The following is a 13,731-nucleotide window of genomic DNA, read 5'->3' as shown; positions in this document are numbered from 1 at the left end:
ACACTGGTGACCACTGCTCAGTGCTTCTGGGCTCAACCAGGCTGGTGGCATCCACACACTCACATAGGCCAGCAAACAGTAGCATCCTGACAGGAGCCAGGTACTTGAGGAGGAGCATACCACCCAAGCCCACCCCCAGAGAAAATACTCCATGTTCTCTGCTCTCTAGGGCCAGCACCAGACTGCAGCTGCTGGGACCAGCCACACGTCCATCCACAACAGCCACTGCCCAGGAGAAGCAGTTTCCCCCAAGCTAGCCAGGGCATCAGCCAGAAGGGAAAGGTTGCAGAATTACTCAGAGCACTGACCTCCCCTTCCATCGATGGGCTCTGCCTCCATTCAGTGCTGGGATGCCTCAGGGTCCTGCTGGACTCCTCACCACCACACAGACACAGAGCGGAACTGGGACTGTGCCTTCCTTTCACTGCTCACGTGGGCAGGTCCCAGCTTCAGAGGGCCACCACCATAGTCCGCTCACAGCCTCCAGACAAGGCCGCTGCCATGGGCAGTGATGCAGAGGCTGAGGGCACCTTGGCAGCTCATCTCCAATGGCATAGGCAGCTTTGAACTTTCACTCCATGATCTGCTCCCTGCCTTAGAAACATCTACCACAGGCAGGCTCCCAGGCTCTGGCTACCCAACAGGTTAACCTGATGTCCTTCAGTGCCCAGTGGTGGCCACCACCAGCCTCACCCATGTATTTGATCCATGTACCCATGAATCAGGCACTCCCACGTTCATGCCTTGCTCTCCAGGGCAAGTCCTGCCCATAGCAGCGTCCTGCCTTCAGAGGTGCTGCAACAGCTGGAAGCATCTCTTTGCTCAGAAGAGCTCCAGGAGTACTGGGGGCCCCTGGTATTTCCTACTGCCTGCTCAGAGCTTGGGTTAGAGGCACTCCAGAACAAGCAGTTTTACATCACAGACAACACAGCCTGACTCCATCACATAGGCACTAAAATGAAGCCCTTTGCCAGGTCTAATGAGAACAAGACAAGCTGTATCCTTGCCTCTATCCTTGTGTCAAGCACACATGCTGAGTTGGTCATCTGGGAAACAGGGTGCGCATCCCATGTTCCTGCACATCCTTCAAGGACAAAGGCAGCCCTAGGCCCCATCTTTGATGGCTCCCCTTGCCCCAGTATCACAATCACACAGCACAAAAGCCTATCCAGAACCACTGCAGGAGAAATATGAGTCAGAGGCCAGAAGCATAAAGCCACTAACCCCCAAGACTTCAGTTAGAGTTGGCCACAGCAAGCATCCTCCCCGCCAGCTATTCCCAGGCAGGGCCAATTCCACCCCTCCCCAAGATCCCAAGTTCCTACGCAACTCCCATCCCTCCCAGGCTGCAGATTCCCTTCATTATGGCTCACAAGAGCTGCATCCTGCCTGCAATTTCAGGCTGCAAAGAGAAGCCAAGCTCAAGGTAGAAACTGGCTTCATTTCCAGTAACTGGAGAGGAAAGAGGTGAGATTAGACCCATCATTAAGGTCAGGTCTGTCCCGGTATGCAATCCTGGAATAAAGTGACTGGCAAGTGCTGTTGTCTAACGTGCCCAGTAGAATTTAGTTGTGTGCTTCAGCTATCACGTCACTCACCTCCCCCACCGTGTGCCAGGAGTGAGGTCAGGGTGTATTTCTGGTTGCCCTTGAAGGGTTGTGGCTGGGGAGAGACAAGGCTTCTTTTGCACTGAGCGGCAGGGTTGTCTCTGCCCCGGCTCGACCAGGCTACTCCCCTCCCACAGGTGGGACCTGGCCGAGCCTGGCTCAGCTGGGAGGAGCTGATGTAAGATGGTGCCATGCTGTGTGCGCCATGTCATGTGCTGCCAAGTCAGAGATGTGGGTTAGAAAGAACGCCTGGCATCTCATTCCCCAGGCTCTGGTGGGTGGGTAGCGTGAGGCCCATGCACTGGGTTGCCAAGGATATATGGGCTACAGAGATGGGCAGAAGCTTGCAAATCCCATGGTGCACCTTGGAGGAGAGATGGTTACCTTACCAGTCTTTCCAGACGGGGCTGCCATCATGCTTAACACTTCTAGGAATGGAGCTGTAGTACAGCCACTCCACTAGCTGCAAAAAGGCATCACTAGGGTGTCCCATCTCCAGGGACAGCTCTGAGCTTCAGGGCTAGCCTGCGCTGGCATCATGGCTGGAGTTCACTAGGGACATCAAAGGAGGGATTTGAGAGAGGGTGGGAGGAAGGGAAGGCAAACGGGACAATCTTAAAAGTCAACGGAGTTCCCACGGGCAGAGGCTTTTAGCAGGCAGGCTCAGGTCATAGGCACAGCGACATCAGCCTGTTGCCTGGAGGGAGCGCTGCCATGACACAGCGGCACAGGAGTAGCAGTCAGTCTAGTCTGCGAGCAGCTTACCAAGGGCTCCTGGTGCACAGACTGAGGCCAGGCCAGCCTCGTGCCATCTCCCGCCCCTCGTCACTCACGCCAGGCCTCCGAGCAGCTCTTCAAGAGGTCACACAAGTGGATGACAGAGGGCAGCCACCTCCTCTCCTGCTCTCTATCAGACTCCCGCATGGAGCAGCCAGAGGATGAGCATCCAGGCACTTGAAGCTTAAAACCTTTGCTATGAGCTCTCAGCTCAGCTGCTGCCTCTTACTATGTGCTCTCCCTAGGACGGATTGTTACAGAGCTGCTACAGCTCCAGCCATCCCCATTAACTTCCTCCAGCCAATATTGATCCCAGGAGGAGGAGCTGCTACCCTGGAGAACCATACACATCTCCCGTGACACTGTAGCAAGGTGAGCAGGCCCCCACCAGCAAGAGCAGAGGGTTCAGCACACCAAGACCAAGGTTAAATCTTTTAGCCCAGTTCACGAGCAAAAGTCACCTCGCTGACTCACCCCACCCTGCCTCAGCGCTGCAAGGGAAAGGACTCCAGCCTACAGATCAGGCAACTCAGAACTGCCAGCCTGAGTAATGTTTAACTCCATAAAACTTTATTGGTAACATATACTGCGCCAGAAAGTCTCCCTGCGAGGTCACCACCAGCTCAAGCACAGCACTGCGAGGAGCAGCTGTAACTGCTCGGCCAGCCTGGCTGCTCCTCTTCAGCAGAGCGCTGGGTCCAGCCATGGCCACAGCCTGGGGGGGCTGCGCTGGCTCCCTAGGGCTTATGGGCACATCACCCCTTACAGACCTGTTTAGGCCTCAGGGTCACTCTTCAGGCCAGAAAACCTACGTAGCAAAGCTCTCTGTCCTGAATGAGTAACCTGCCAGCTGGGTGGCAGGAACTAGAACTCAGACCCCAAAGGGAGAAGATCTGGCTGAAGGCCTCCTTGATACCTCACTGTTTCAGCACAGCAGGACCGTTCCTCCCCCACTATACTCCAAAGTCTTGGGTAAGGGTCCAACCCTTGCACTCAGGGTCTCTGCACACAGATGATCATCCTTGAAAGATCCACAGTAATGGATTCACCTCCCTCAACCATCTCAGCCAGTACAGAGAGGGCTTTCCCAGCCCTTCCTGACTGAGGTAATTCAGCCACCAACAGCCCCCTTAGTTCTTTTGCCCCATGCAAGGGGCAGGGAAGGGGAGGAGAGAAGTCTACTCTCCTGGGCTGCCCAGGAGCAGAGCATACACAGATATGCTCTAGCAGCCGTGGGCACCATTGATAACTGCTGGACAAGGCCAGCAAGCACAGCTCTTTAGCTGGGAGTGGTCAATATCCAGTAAAGGACCAGCCTATGCGATCTGGCTCTGGAGGCCCTTGGAACAGCAGGCCAGTGCCTGGTCCTGCCCTGGGCCCCACATACTTCTCACCTACCCTGCAGGAGCTTCAGCCCAACACTAGCTCACTGGCAGAAGGACAAAAGCAGCAGAGGCCGGCAAGTGGATGATGGGCAGGACAGACAAGCCTAGGCTGGCCAGCAGCTTGCATCCCCTCCAGTTTCTCCACATAGCATTGAGAAAAACATGCTTGGGTTGAAGCCAGACAGTTACACAGTCAAGATGCTCACAGGAACAGGAGGATGCTGAAGGGCTGACTGAACTGTCAGCCAGGTGGACAAGGTGAGAGGACACTGCTCCTCTTCCTTTCAAGCTAAGCAGGGAAGAGTCTAGCTAAACAAACATCCTGCTTGGCAGGATGGACAGAGCAGGGATTAAACCCTGATGCTCTGTGGACTAAGCCCAGAGTCACCACTGCCCTGGCTCCTCATGACACTACTACAGGAGCAGAGACCAAATCAGACAGAGTGCAGCCAGTGGATAACACCAAGCAGGGTAGGGAGAGGGTTGACAGGTTCTCCTATTCCAAGTGCCCCAAACCAAGCACCTTAACCTGGAATTAGGAGAAATCATCTCAGTTTGGCCAGTCTGGGCTTTCTCCTCATATTCACAGCTTCAGGATCATTTATGTTCAGCAGGGGTGTTGGTCTCAGTATATTAAAGCATTAAAGCACAGACATCCCTACACCTCAGCTGTCAGCAAGCAGATCCTCTGGGATACCAGGCAGCTGGATGCACCACCGCCAGCATCTCCATAGGCCAATACACAACTCACCACTCGCTCTAGCTTGCATCCAGAGCAGCTAACACCACCCCATGAACAGATGTCAGTTCTTTGCTGTGGCAGGACTCTGATAACTCGTGTCCTGTAGGACATCCACTTCAGCTTCAAAACTATGTCCAAGTCATTCAGCCCAAGTGGGTTCTGGCTTCAGCACCAAGCTAAGCCACTGCCTTCACTGCAACTTCCAATTTCAAGGAGGACATTTCATTGCTATTTTATTCACTGGTATGTAGCATTTCCTCACAGCAGTCCCACAACACAGTTCTTTGGCCACAGAGACCAGCAGAGCCAGCCAAAATTGAGCACTGACTTTCCCCAGCTGCCTGCCTCTAGCAGGGAAGCAGGCTGGACTTGCAGGACCACAAATCAGTGCTGAGCTCCAATTCCACTCAGGCTGCCTGTTTACTCGGAAGCCAGTGCTTTAATGTTTCCCCTGTGGTTTGTTCAGGGCTGGGGGCCTCGTGCACTTCAGTCAGGAATAGGTTTGGCCCAAGAGTCAAGGTGCAGAGGCCAGGGTCAAACCAACCAAGCAGAGACCCAAGGGGACAAGCACCAGGGGACAGGGAGAGAGGAGAGCACAGTTCTCCACAAGGGAGGCCAGGAGCAACTCACCTGAGCGTGAAGAGCAGCAGCTGCAGCAGCAGCCGCTGGGTACGTGAACGCGGCATGGGGGATGGCGGGGGTTAGCTCCGTGGTGTACAGTGGGTAGGGAGCCCATGCTTCTGGGGATGCTGGAATGAGAGCTGCTCCAGTCAGGTCATCTAGACAGGAAAACACAAGGTGATAGCATTTAGGAGTTGGCCCCAACAGCCTACTTGAGAGGCTCTGGATTTTCAGCTCAAAACCAAGATTCTGCACTGCTGTCCCAGTGAGGTTTAAGATATAGCACTGAGATATTCTCCTGCAGTGTCACTGTGACCAGCTGCTCCTCCAGCCTCTGAGCCTTGCCAGGAGAGCCCAGGAAGACAGCTCCATCCCTGCTGAGAGCCCCACAGCGCACAGCATGGGGGCTCAGGCAGCCTGGTACACACACACAGCACTGGGCTGGTGCTGCAGGATGACAAAAAAGGTGGGGCTCAGCACCATGCTACGGGCTGCCTGACAAGCCACAGCAGGTCTGCTTGCCCCACAGTGCAATGTTGAGGGTGTGTGGCACAGGACTGGCCCTTGCTGCTTTACATCTAGAGATGGTTTAAGCACTTGAGTGGCATCACTTCATCTACAAGAAGCATCTCTTGCTCTCCCAATGTTTGCAGCATTGGCCAGAAGCTTTACTGAACGCCCATTATTCTCCCGCAACCTGTGTGCTGGCCTTACTGCATTGGGCAGGCTTCAGCCAGACTGCATGTGGGTAAGAGAGGTCCTTTCCACCCTGGCTGCACCAAGTCCCAACGCCAGCATTCCTGGTGCTGGGCATCTCCCAGGTTGGATCAGGCGCTACCTCAAGCTGCCTCCCAGCATACTCACAGGGGTCTCGTGCAATGAAGTGTGCGCCCAGGGCAGGGTGGATATTGGTGGGGTTTGGTGTGGCCATCAGCTTGCTCTTGGCCATCTTTGTGTTGGCCTTAGCAAACTCTAACCGCAAGGTCTGGGGGTTCTCTGGGTCGAAGCGGATGCCCTGCAGCAAGAGAAAGCATAGGAGTCTCTCAGCAGGGAGGTTTCCAGTCCAAGAAGAGGCTGTATCTATTCATGGAGCAAAGCCTAACTGGGGAACAGAGGCCATCGTGCTGCAGTTGCATGCCCACTGCAACACTCAAGCTCCCACAGGCTTGTGTTTCCACTTTCAGCTGACCTAGAACCACACAACCAGGAAAAAGCCCACTACTACCACCAAGATGGGGCATAGAGCACTGCTCTTTACGTGCAGTTCACCAGCAGGCATAGCTGTGACTGCTGCCAGTGGTGGTCAGGGAAGATCTGACGTGGCTGGAGCTGGGACAGGATGCTCCAATAAAGACTGGGCTACCTGTGGTGCTGCTACACCGACTGCCAGCCTGGGCAGAGACATGCCCAGATGCCCGAGGCAGGGTCTGCAGCAGGGCAGAACCACCTCAGCAGGTTTTGCTGCCTAGATCCCACCAACTTCTGCAGGGCCACATAGGATGCAGATAGCTTGGGCTCTACCTGCCACATTCCTCATGTCCCTTTTTGACCTGCAGCAGTTTGGGAATGTGGCAAGCATGCTAAGGAGCCTGGTACCAGCCAGCTTTGGCCCGGCCTCATGTCCTGCCATGGAAACAGGAACACGGGAAGGCATGTTTCCTTATGCCATGCCTTCCTGAAGCAGGCACTTTCTAGCTGCAGAGGTCCTGGCAGGCCAAAGTCCAGGGCAATGCCCTGCTCTGCTGAACTGCCGCACACTTTTCATCAGGGCATTTGGTAAGCAAAGCTTTAACAAGGCCACCAGCACCAAGAAAGCTTATCTGTCATATGGCCATAAGACTTGGCCACAAGACTTTTCACTACCAGACTAATCTGGTGAGCTTGACCTAGAGCCTCAAAAGCTGATGCTAAATACAAGTCGGGCTCTATGTGCCTCGGTATAGCATTACAGGGTTTCAGCTGCATATTGCCCTGTGGCTACAGGTACCTAGGAACCAGCCTGGCCTTTCCTATACTACAGACAAGGCTAGTGTCAGTCTAGCCCACAGCTGGGTTAGATGCAGCTCTAGGTCTAGCTACTGCAGGGCATATGACTAGCCTCAGCCCTCCCTGGGGCCTCCTGGCACATCGGATACTCACATTTAAGGCGTTCTTTGCTGCTTCAGCACCAGCCCGGCTGTCAAAGGTCACAAAACCAACTGGCTAGAAGAAATAATGCTGATTTCAGTTTGGGAGCCTCTTCAGCTCTTCAGACTACCCTGCCAACCTCTCTGCCCCAGACAGCTTACAGCACTCAGAAGGGACCATCTGAGTTTAGAGAGGGCCCTTGTGCAGAGCTAGAGGTCCAAGACTCCTGCTCTCCATCTGTCCCCACTACACCAAATGCTTCAGTGTTCCTACATGTGGGGGCACTTCACACTCCGGCAGCCCCCAGCAACAGTCCCCCTTGCCCACAAGTGTTCCAGTTCTGACCACAGTTATCTTGCCAGAACCACAGCCTTAGTTAGGCTGGGATAGGGGAAGGCTTCTGCCAGAACAGGGTTGCAGGCTGAAGCATCAGGTCTCACTCAGCAAGGGCTGAGCACAGGCAGAAGCTCAGGCAGCTCAGAGCAGCTAGAGAAGATACAGACGCATTCGGCACATGCCGAGTGCTTGGGGCCACCAAGACAGGGTGTGTGAGCAGAGTCCAGCTGTGTACGCTGAACACAGATAATGCTCCACACAGTGAAGTGGCATCCGTTCCACATCCCCTCTCAGCAAGTTTAGTTTTCTGCTAGCAGAAGCCAAAAATACCCAGGCAGGAGGAAAGAGGTACCTGCTTTGATGTTAGCTTGATCAGTGACCCTTCATAACCCTGGAGAAGGGAAGAAAACAAGTCAGTGTCAGGTTCCTGAAGGAGCAGAGCTGCAAGCAAGACATGAAATGACAGCTTCAGGAGCTCCTGCAGCACCAAGCCCTTTGGAAGGCAGGGTTTGTAGCAGGGGGAGGTACGTGAACCCTTCTCCAAAGGAGCTGGTCTCTGCTTCCCCAACAAAAGAACACATTGAGATTAATCTAAGAGTAGAGCAGGTATCTCAGCCAGTCCATTCTGCCCCTTTGGGACATTTTTCCAGCTCTTCATGAAGCTTCATAGAAGAGCATCCCACCTGGCTATTGCCTAGAGGGCACAGAGCCCCCGTGCTAGAGCAACAGCTAGGGCTGTGAGCAACAAGGATTCCTCAGGAAGAGGCTTGTTTTCATGCAGGTCTTCACTGGCCATGCGTCTGGCTTCCCAGGCCTTGCATAGGAACAAGCTGGAGGCAGCAACAAGCCAATTTACACCCAAAGTGCATGTTATTCAATCGGCACAACATGGGTCCTTGCCCAGGTGCAGCCAGATCACTGACACGAGCCACTCAAAACCAACAGTGAGACACGCTGCTGCCCTGACTGGGCAGACTTCAAGAAGAGTCCCAGGACATTACCATTGCTCTGGGCATGGACTGGCTCGTGGGTCCCAGCACTTGGTCAGCAATGAGCCACCCACTTTCCCCAAGGACAGCCCACCTGCTGTAATGCCATGGTTGGTGTCCCAGATCAGACAAGACTGAGTTGAAACATCCCAAAGCAGCACCCTGAGCAAACCACACTGTCTGCACAACCCCAGTCCACACCTGCAGGGTAAGGGATAACTCGCAGAACAACTGGTGTTCACATCCCCTTTCCCAAAACAGACAGGTACCCCCCCCAACTAGCACAGCCCAGCGGAAGGTCAGCTGGTGCAGGGCAAAGGACCCTCAGCCCAGGCCTTGTTCCTCAAATGACCTTTCTGCAGCTTACTGTGCTATCACATGGATTAAGTCCACGCATTCAAGAAGTTTCTTCATTCGACCCTCAGCAGCCTCCATGCACCTGCACAGGCTGCTCTGAGCAACTGCGTGGAGCCACAACACTCTACAACAACTGAAAGCACCAGCGCTTGGAAGGAGGAATGCCATGCCCGTCCTTGGTGTGGCCAGCAGGAAAGATCCAGTAAAGGATGGACAGTTATGCAACCACAGCCTGGTCCATCAGGACACATCCTGGAGCCAAGGAAGTACCCAGGGCTGGTCCAGTTGGGCAGCAGGGCTGACCAAGCAGCCTTCACTGGAGATGGGATGATTTCACCAACAGGCTCCAATGGAGGTTACCTAGCTGAATGCAACCTGTGGGATGCCATTCTGGCTTTCTATCAGGTTCCCAAAGCTTTCACAAAAGGTCCAGTTTCCCATTTCATCCTTGCTGCAGTCTCTGATGGACTTCTTTGGCTGAAAGCTTGGCCGAAAGACAGCATCTTTCCCACCAAAGGCCAGGTTTGAAGGCACCTAAGCAGAGCCAAGTCACAGGTCTGATTTTCTTTCCTTCCCACTCTGCTCTTCTCCCATCAGATCGGGCAGGCCAGTCCACTTCTCCCAGAGCTGCAAGCCTCCAGTTCACAGCAGCCACACTGAGAATGCAGTCCTGCAGAGGCTGCTCACCCAGCACCCCAGACAACACTCAGAGCTGCATGCTCCTTGGAACAGCATAGGCAAGATAAACCTTCTTACCTTAAATGGTCGGAAGAGCAGGTAAAGCTCTCTGGGTTTGATGTCCACAGGAAGGCCACTGACAAACAGCGTCCGTACCTAGGGGAGAGGGCAATGAGGTCTAATGAAAGGAGATGTTTAGTACCAGAGGGGGAGCAGACTGCAGAGCATGCTTCAGAAGCTAGGTGCAACGGAGGTACTTCACCTGACACCAAAGGCAGCCTTGCAGACACTAACACTCCCCTACATTACAGAAGCGTTTTCCTCTGTCAGATACACCAAGTCCCCTCCTTATTTCCAGGGAAAGATTTAGACCTTTACAAGCTAGATTCAGGACCACAGGTGAGCAAGTTTGGGTTGAACAGGGTGTGAACAGCAGCCCCATAGTCCTTGACTGGACCTTGATGCATGCTAAAACTTGAAAAGATTACTAGATCATATATTGCCAAATGCACAAAAGCAGAGGCTGACACATCAAAAAGCTCCAGAAGAGACTGATGAAAGCCCCAGTTCTCTCTCTAGCCCTATCTACAGGGATGAAACACACTCACATGCTAGACCTCCTTTCCTTAGCCCATCCTAGAACCTCATTTCGGCTATTGATTGAAAGCTACCTCACCACCATACACGCATCTTGGACTTCCGCAAGAGCCCTAGGACATTGTTGTGAGGATTTGGGGTCCATCCCTGCTCCGTCCCCAATGCAAAACAGACCCTTTAGATGTCACTCCCAGGCCAGCTCTTATGGTATCTTGCTGTGCCCAACCAGGAGCCAGCTGCAGTACAGCAAGCCCAAGGAGGGCACTCCTCTTTCCAAGCTGTACAAGTCCTGTAACACCCCCAAAGGCACTTGGCATGCAAAAGCACAAGTATAATACCAGAGGAAGACTTCAACAGATAGCTTTATAGCTCACATGAATAGCCAGGAAGGAGCAATGCTAAAGGCACATGGCTTAGGAGCATTGCTTGACAGTCAGACCACCACAACCACCTTCTCCCTGCACTGGGAGCTCTTGGCTGCCAGCCCATTTCCATAGGAAGCAGCATGATGCATCTGCCAAGACTTCTTGCAAGTCAGCACAGAACTGGAAAGGGAAACTATGCACTACAGAGATCACCAAGACACAAGTATAGTCATTATCAAGGACCAGGAGACTGCATCATAGCTTGGCCAGCACTGACAGAGGAGAGAGGGAAGACAGAAAACCATGGGAAAATGGAGCTTTATGTTCCTTGCTCTTCATTACATGGGGATGACACCCACTCAGCCAGTCTCAAACAAGCCACTGGAAGGTCATGGGACAACATTGATGCCTGAATGCTCAAAATGGCACCAGACAGTGCCAGACACTTCCAGGCTGTAGAACATTATAGCCATCAGCTGGGAATGTAGCAGGACCAGGAGCATGGTGCCAAAGTCCATCTCCTGGCCTGCCTCTAGCCTGAAGTGACCCCATCACACTTCCAGGGCAGAAGCGTTCTGCTCCCACATTTTAGTTTTTGCTCAGCCATTTCCCCTTCCCCAGAGGGGCCAAGTTCTATTTGACACCTCATTAAACCTCTTTTCCCACAAAACCAAGCATCACACACTTGTCCTGCTCCTGCACTGCAGCCTGAGAACATAGGAACATGCATCAGAGCCTCTGCATCCTATAACTCTTTGGGGGCAGCCAAACTTGCACAACTATAGGATGCTTCCACCAGTCAGATTCCCCAAAGCAGGAAAGTTTCTCCTGCTTCCAAGAGGAAACAAAGAAAAGCACCTCCCCTGAGCTCCTGCACCCAGGACAGTCCTGCAAGGGCAGAGTTACACCCTTCACATCAGCTCAGGAATCAGCTTAAGCCTCCAGGATAGACAATAATCATTAAAGCCTTGGTACCCATTGTCCTTCTTTCTCCCCATGCCTGCTGAGACTGAGAGCTGCTACCCCCCAGCTAAAGCCCAGGTGGGCTCCTGACATCCCCTTCCCCCCCCCCCATTAGAGTGCAGAGCCCTTCTCTAACCCAGTATCTCAAGACTGATGGAAGGATGCAGCCACGGAGCATCCCTCCTTCTGACACCAGCATCCTCTTCCCTAGTCTCCGCATACCCTGATCCCTTGGTACAGACAGCTTTACCATACACCCCAGCTTCTGTTTTACCCTGTTTAGGGAAGCAGGATGCTATCTGGAGCACTCCAGAAATGCTTTCCATGCCCAGATTCAGTCCTACGATCTCCCCACCCAGCCCACCACCTCATTCGGTGCCTCAGTGCATCACTCCAGGGCCAGCTTGTGCTTGGGTAGAGCGGGCAACAGCAGCAGGCAAGCCGAGAGACAACGCCTCAAAGACTTTGGCGCTTGCAGCTTGGCAATGCGGAGTGCCTTCCGCACATTCCCAAAAGACACAGGGCCATCTCTTGCAGGGGAAGAGTGTGCCACCACACTCCACACACATGTGCCTCAGCCATGTGAAAGCACTGTTCCTTTTCAATATTTCAGGATTTGAGTGTGCTTAGACCCCAGAATGGATGTTTCTTCCAAGCAGATAGAAATCTACATCCCTTTTGGGTCTCTAAATGGTCCCGTGATGCGTCGCTCAGTAAGTCTTTGCGACAGGCGTGACAGAATGGAAGACATGCAGTTGCTTGGGGAAGGAGAAAGTCAGTTACTCAGAGCCCTTCCAGGGGCTTGAACAGAGCAATGCAGGTGCCTAGGAAAGCTCTTTGTCAAAGGTAACAAGCTCCTAAAGCTGTCCCTGTAAGTCACTGCCAAGGACAGGAACAGGATACCTTCTCTTGCAGACAGAAAACATCCCTCAGCCTCCAGGCCCGGTCTCTCACAATTCACAACTTTGCAGAAGGGACGCCAGGCAACCCACAGCACCCACCAAGGACTGATATGACCCTGAAGAGTCTGAGGGAACCCAGGACAGCCATTCCCCCAAACATTACCAGCTAAGATCTTCAAACAAGTCTTCCCCAGGGGTATCAGGACAGATTGAGGAAGGTCCCTGCACAGAAGAGCTTGTTAAGAGATGAGACTGCATGGTTGATTTTGAGACCTCTGCAATTCAGCACATTCATGACCGATCTGGAAAAGGGTAAGTGAGTGACAAGCCAAAGTTGTTCAAGGAGGTGAGGCTGAGAGACCTGGGTTATACATTCAAGGGACATGAACAGAGCATGATCAGTCAGAGGGAGGAGTTCCCCACTCAGACCAAGACCAGGTGTAGACATGTGACCAGCAGCAGCCAGAAAGGGAGGCATCTTGCCAGCCTAAGCACATGGTGTGACCACATCTTGTGCACTGTGGACAGTCCTGGTTCCTGGCCTCCACCACTCCCTTCCCCCCACTCCCCCCCCCCCCCCCAAAAAAAAAACCCCACACATGCAACAGTCAGGGGTCTGGACCAGAATCGTCCAGAGGATTAACTGAAGTGGGACTCTCTAGTCACCCCTTTGCAGCCCACAGCCTGCAGGCTTCGAGAGGTCACTAGGACCACGCAGGGCAGAGGGAGATGAATCCATGGTCCAAGCTCTTGCACACATGCCAAGACAGATGTGGTTCCTGCTTAAACACACCTGTCCTGCTTCAGCTCCCTGCCACCCAATACAGATATCCAGCCACCCCACAGAGCAAGTCACAGGACAAACAAAAACCCATACAGACCTCGAGTAGGAATTGCCCAGGCCAAAGCTCACATTCAGGAGGAGCTTGGAGATGCTGCAGAAATAACTTTGCAGGAATACCTTGTTCAGAGGCTCTTCCTTAGACTTCGCTCCTGACCACTTGAGATGGGATGCCAGGTCAGAACAACCCCATCTCACCCAGAACAACTGCTCTCAGCTACCCTCCCCGCCACTTCCAGGAGAAGGAGGGCAGTGAAGCAGGGAGCAGCTCTCCCCAAGGACAGCCCAGCAGGGTCACACTGTCAGAGGCCCTGCGGAGAACACTTTCCTTCCCCATCCCTGCCCCCTCGGGGGATGTCCCCAGTCCAAACACTCAGAGATGGAGCAGAGCCATGGAAAACAGGATCTGTGCCAAAAGGGACAAGACCAACTAGGCCATTTCTT

General features: G+C 53.5%; 1 protein-coding gene across 3 annotated transcripts in view; it reads right to left on the bottom strand.

Annotated features, from left to right (window-relative positions):
• The window catches only part of RBPMS2 (RNA binding protein, mRNA processing factor 2), a 33,453-nt gene that overhangs the window by 7,836 nt on the left and 11,886 nt on the right, over positions 1-13,731 (bottom strand). For 2 of the 3 annotated variants that reach the window (XR_010390832.1, XR_010390831.1), the window contains exons 2-7: positions 9,698-9,775; positions 7,948-7,986; positions 7,272-7,334; positions 5,997-6,147; positions 5,142-5,290; positions 1,997-2,159 (exon numbers count right to left, since the gene is read on the bottom strand). Coding sequence is in view for 1 of the 3 variants with exons in the window: in XM_064517683.1 (XP_064373753.1) it covers positions 5,142-5,290; positions 5,997-6,147; positions 7,272-7,334; positions 7,948-7,986; positions 9,698-9,775 (480 nt within the window). In the remaining 2 variants the exon portion in view is untranslated. The remainder of the gene's footprint in view (positions 1-1,996; positions 2,160-5,141; positions 5,291-5,996; positions 6,148-7,271; positions 7,335-7,947; positions 7,987-9,697; positions 9,776-13,731) is intronic. The other variant, XM_064517683.1, reaches the window with a different exon arrangement.

This window comes from Dromaius novaehollandiae, chromosome 10, assembly GCF_036370855.1.
Source record: "Dromaius novaehollandiae isolate bDroNov1 chromosome 10, bDroNov1.hap1, whole genome shotgun sequence".
Lineage (NCBI taxonomy): Eukaryota > Metazoa > Chordata > Aves > Casuariiformes > Dromaiidae > Dromaius > Dromaius novaehollandiae.
The sequence above is the reverse complement of the archived record's forward strand: the minus strand, read 5'-3'. Positions and strand labels throughout refer to the sequence as shown.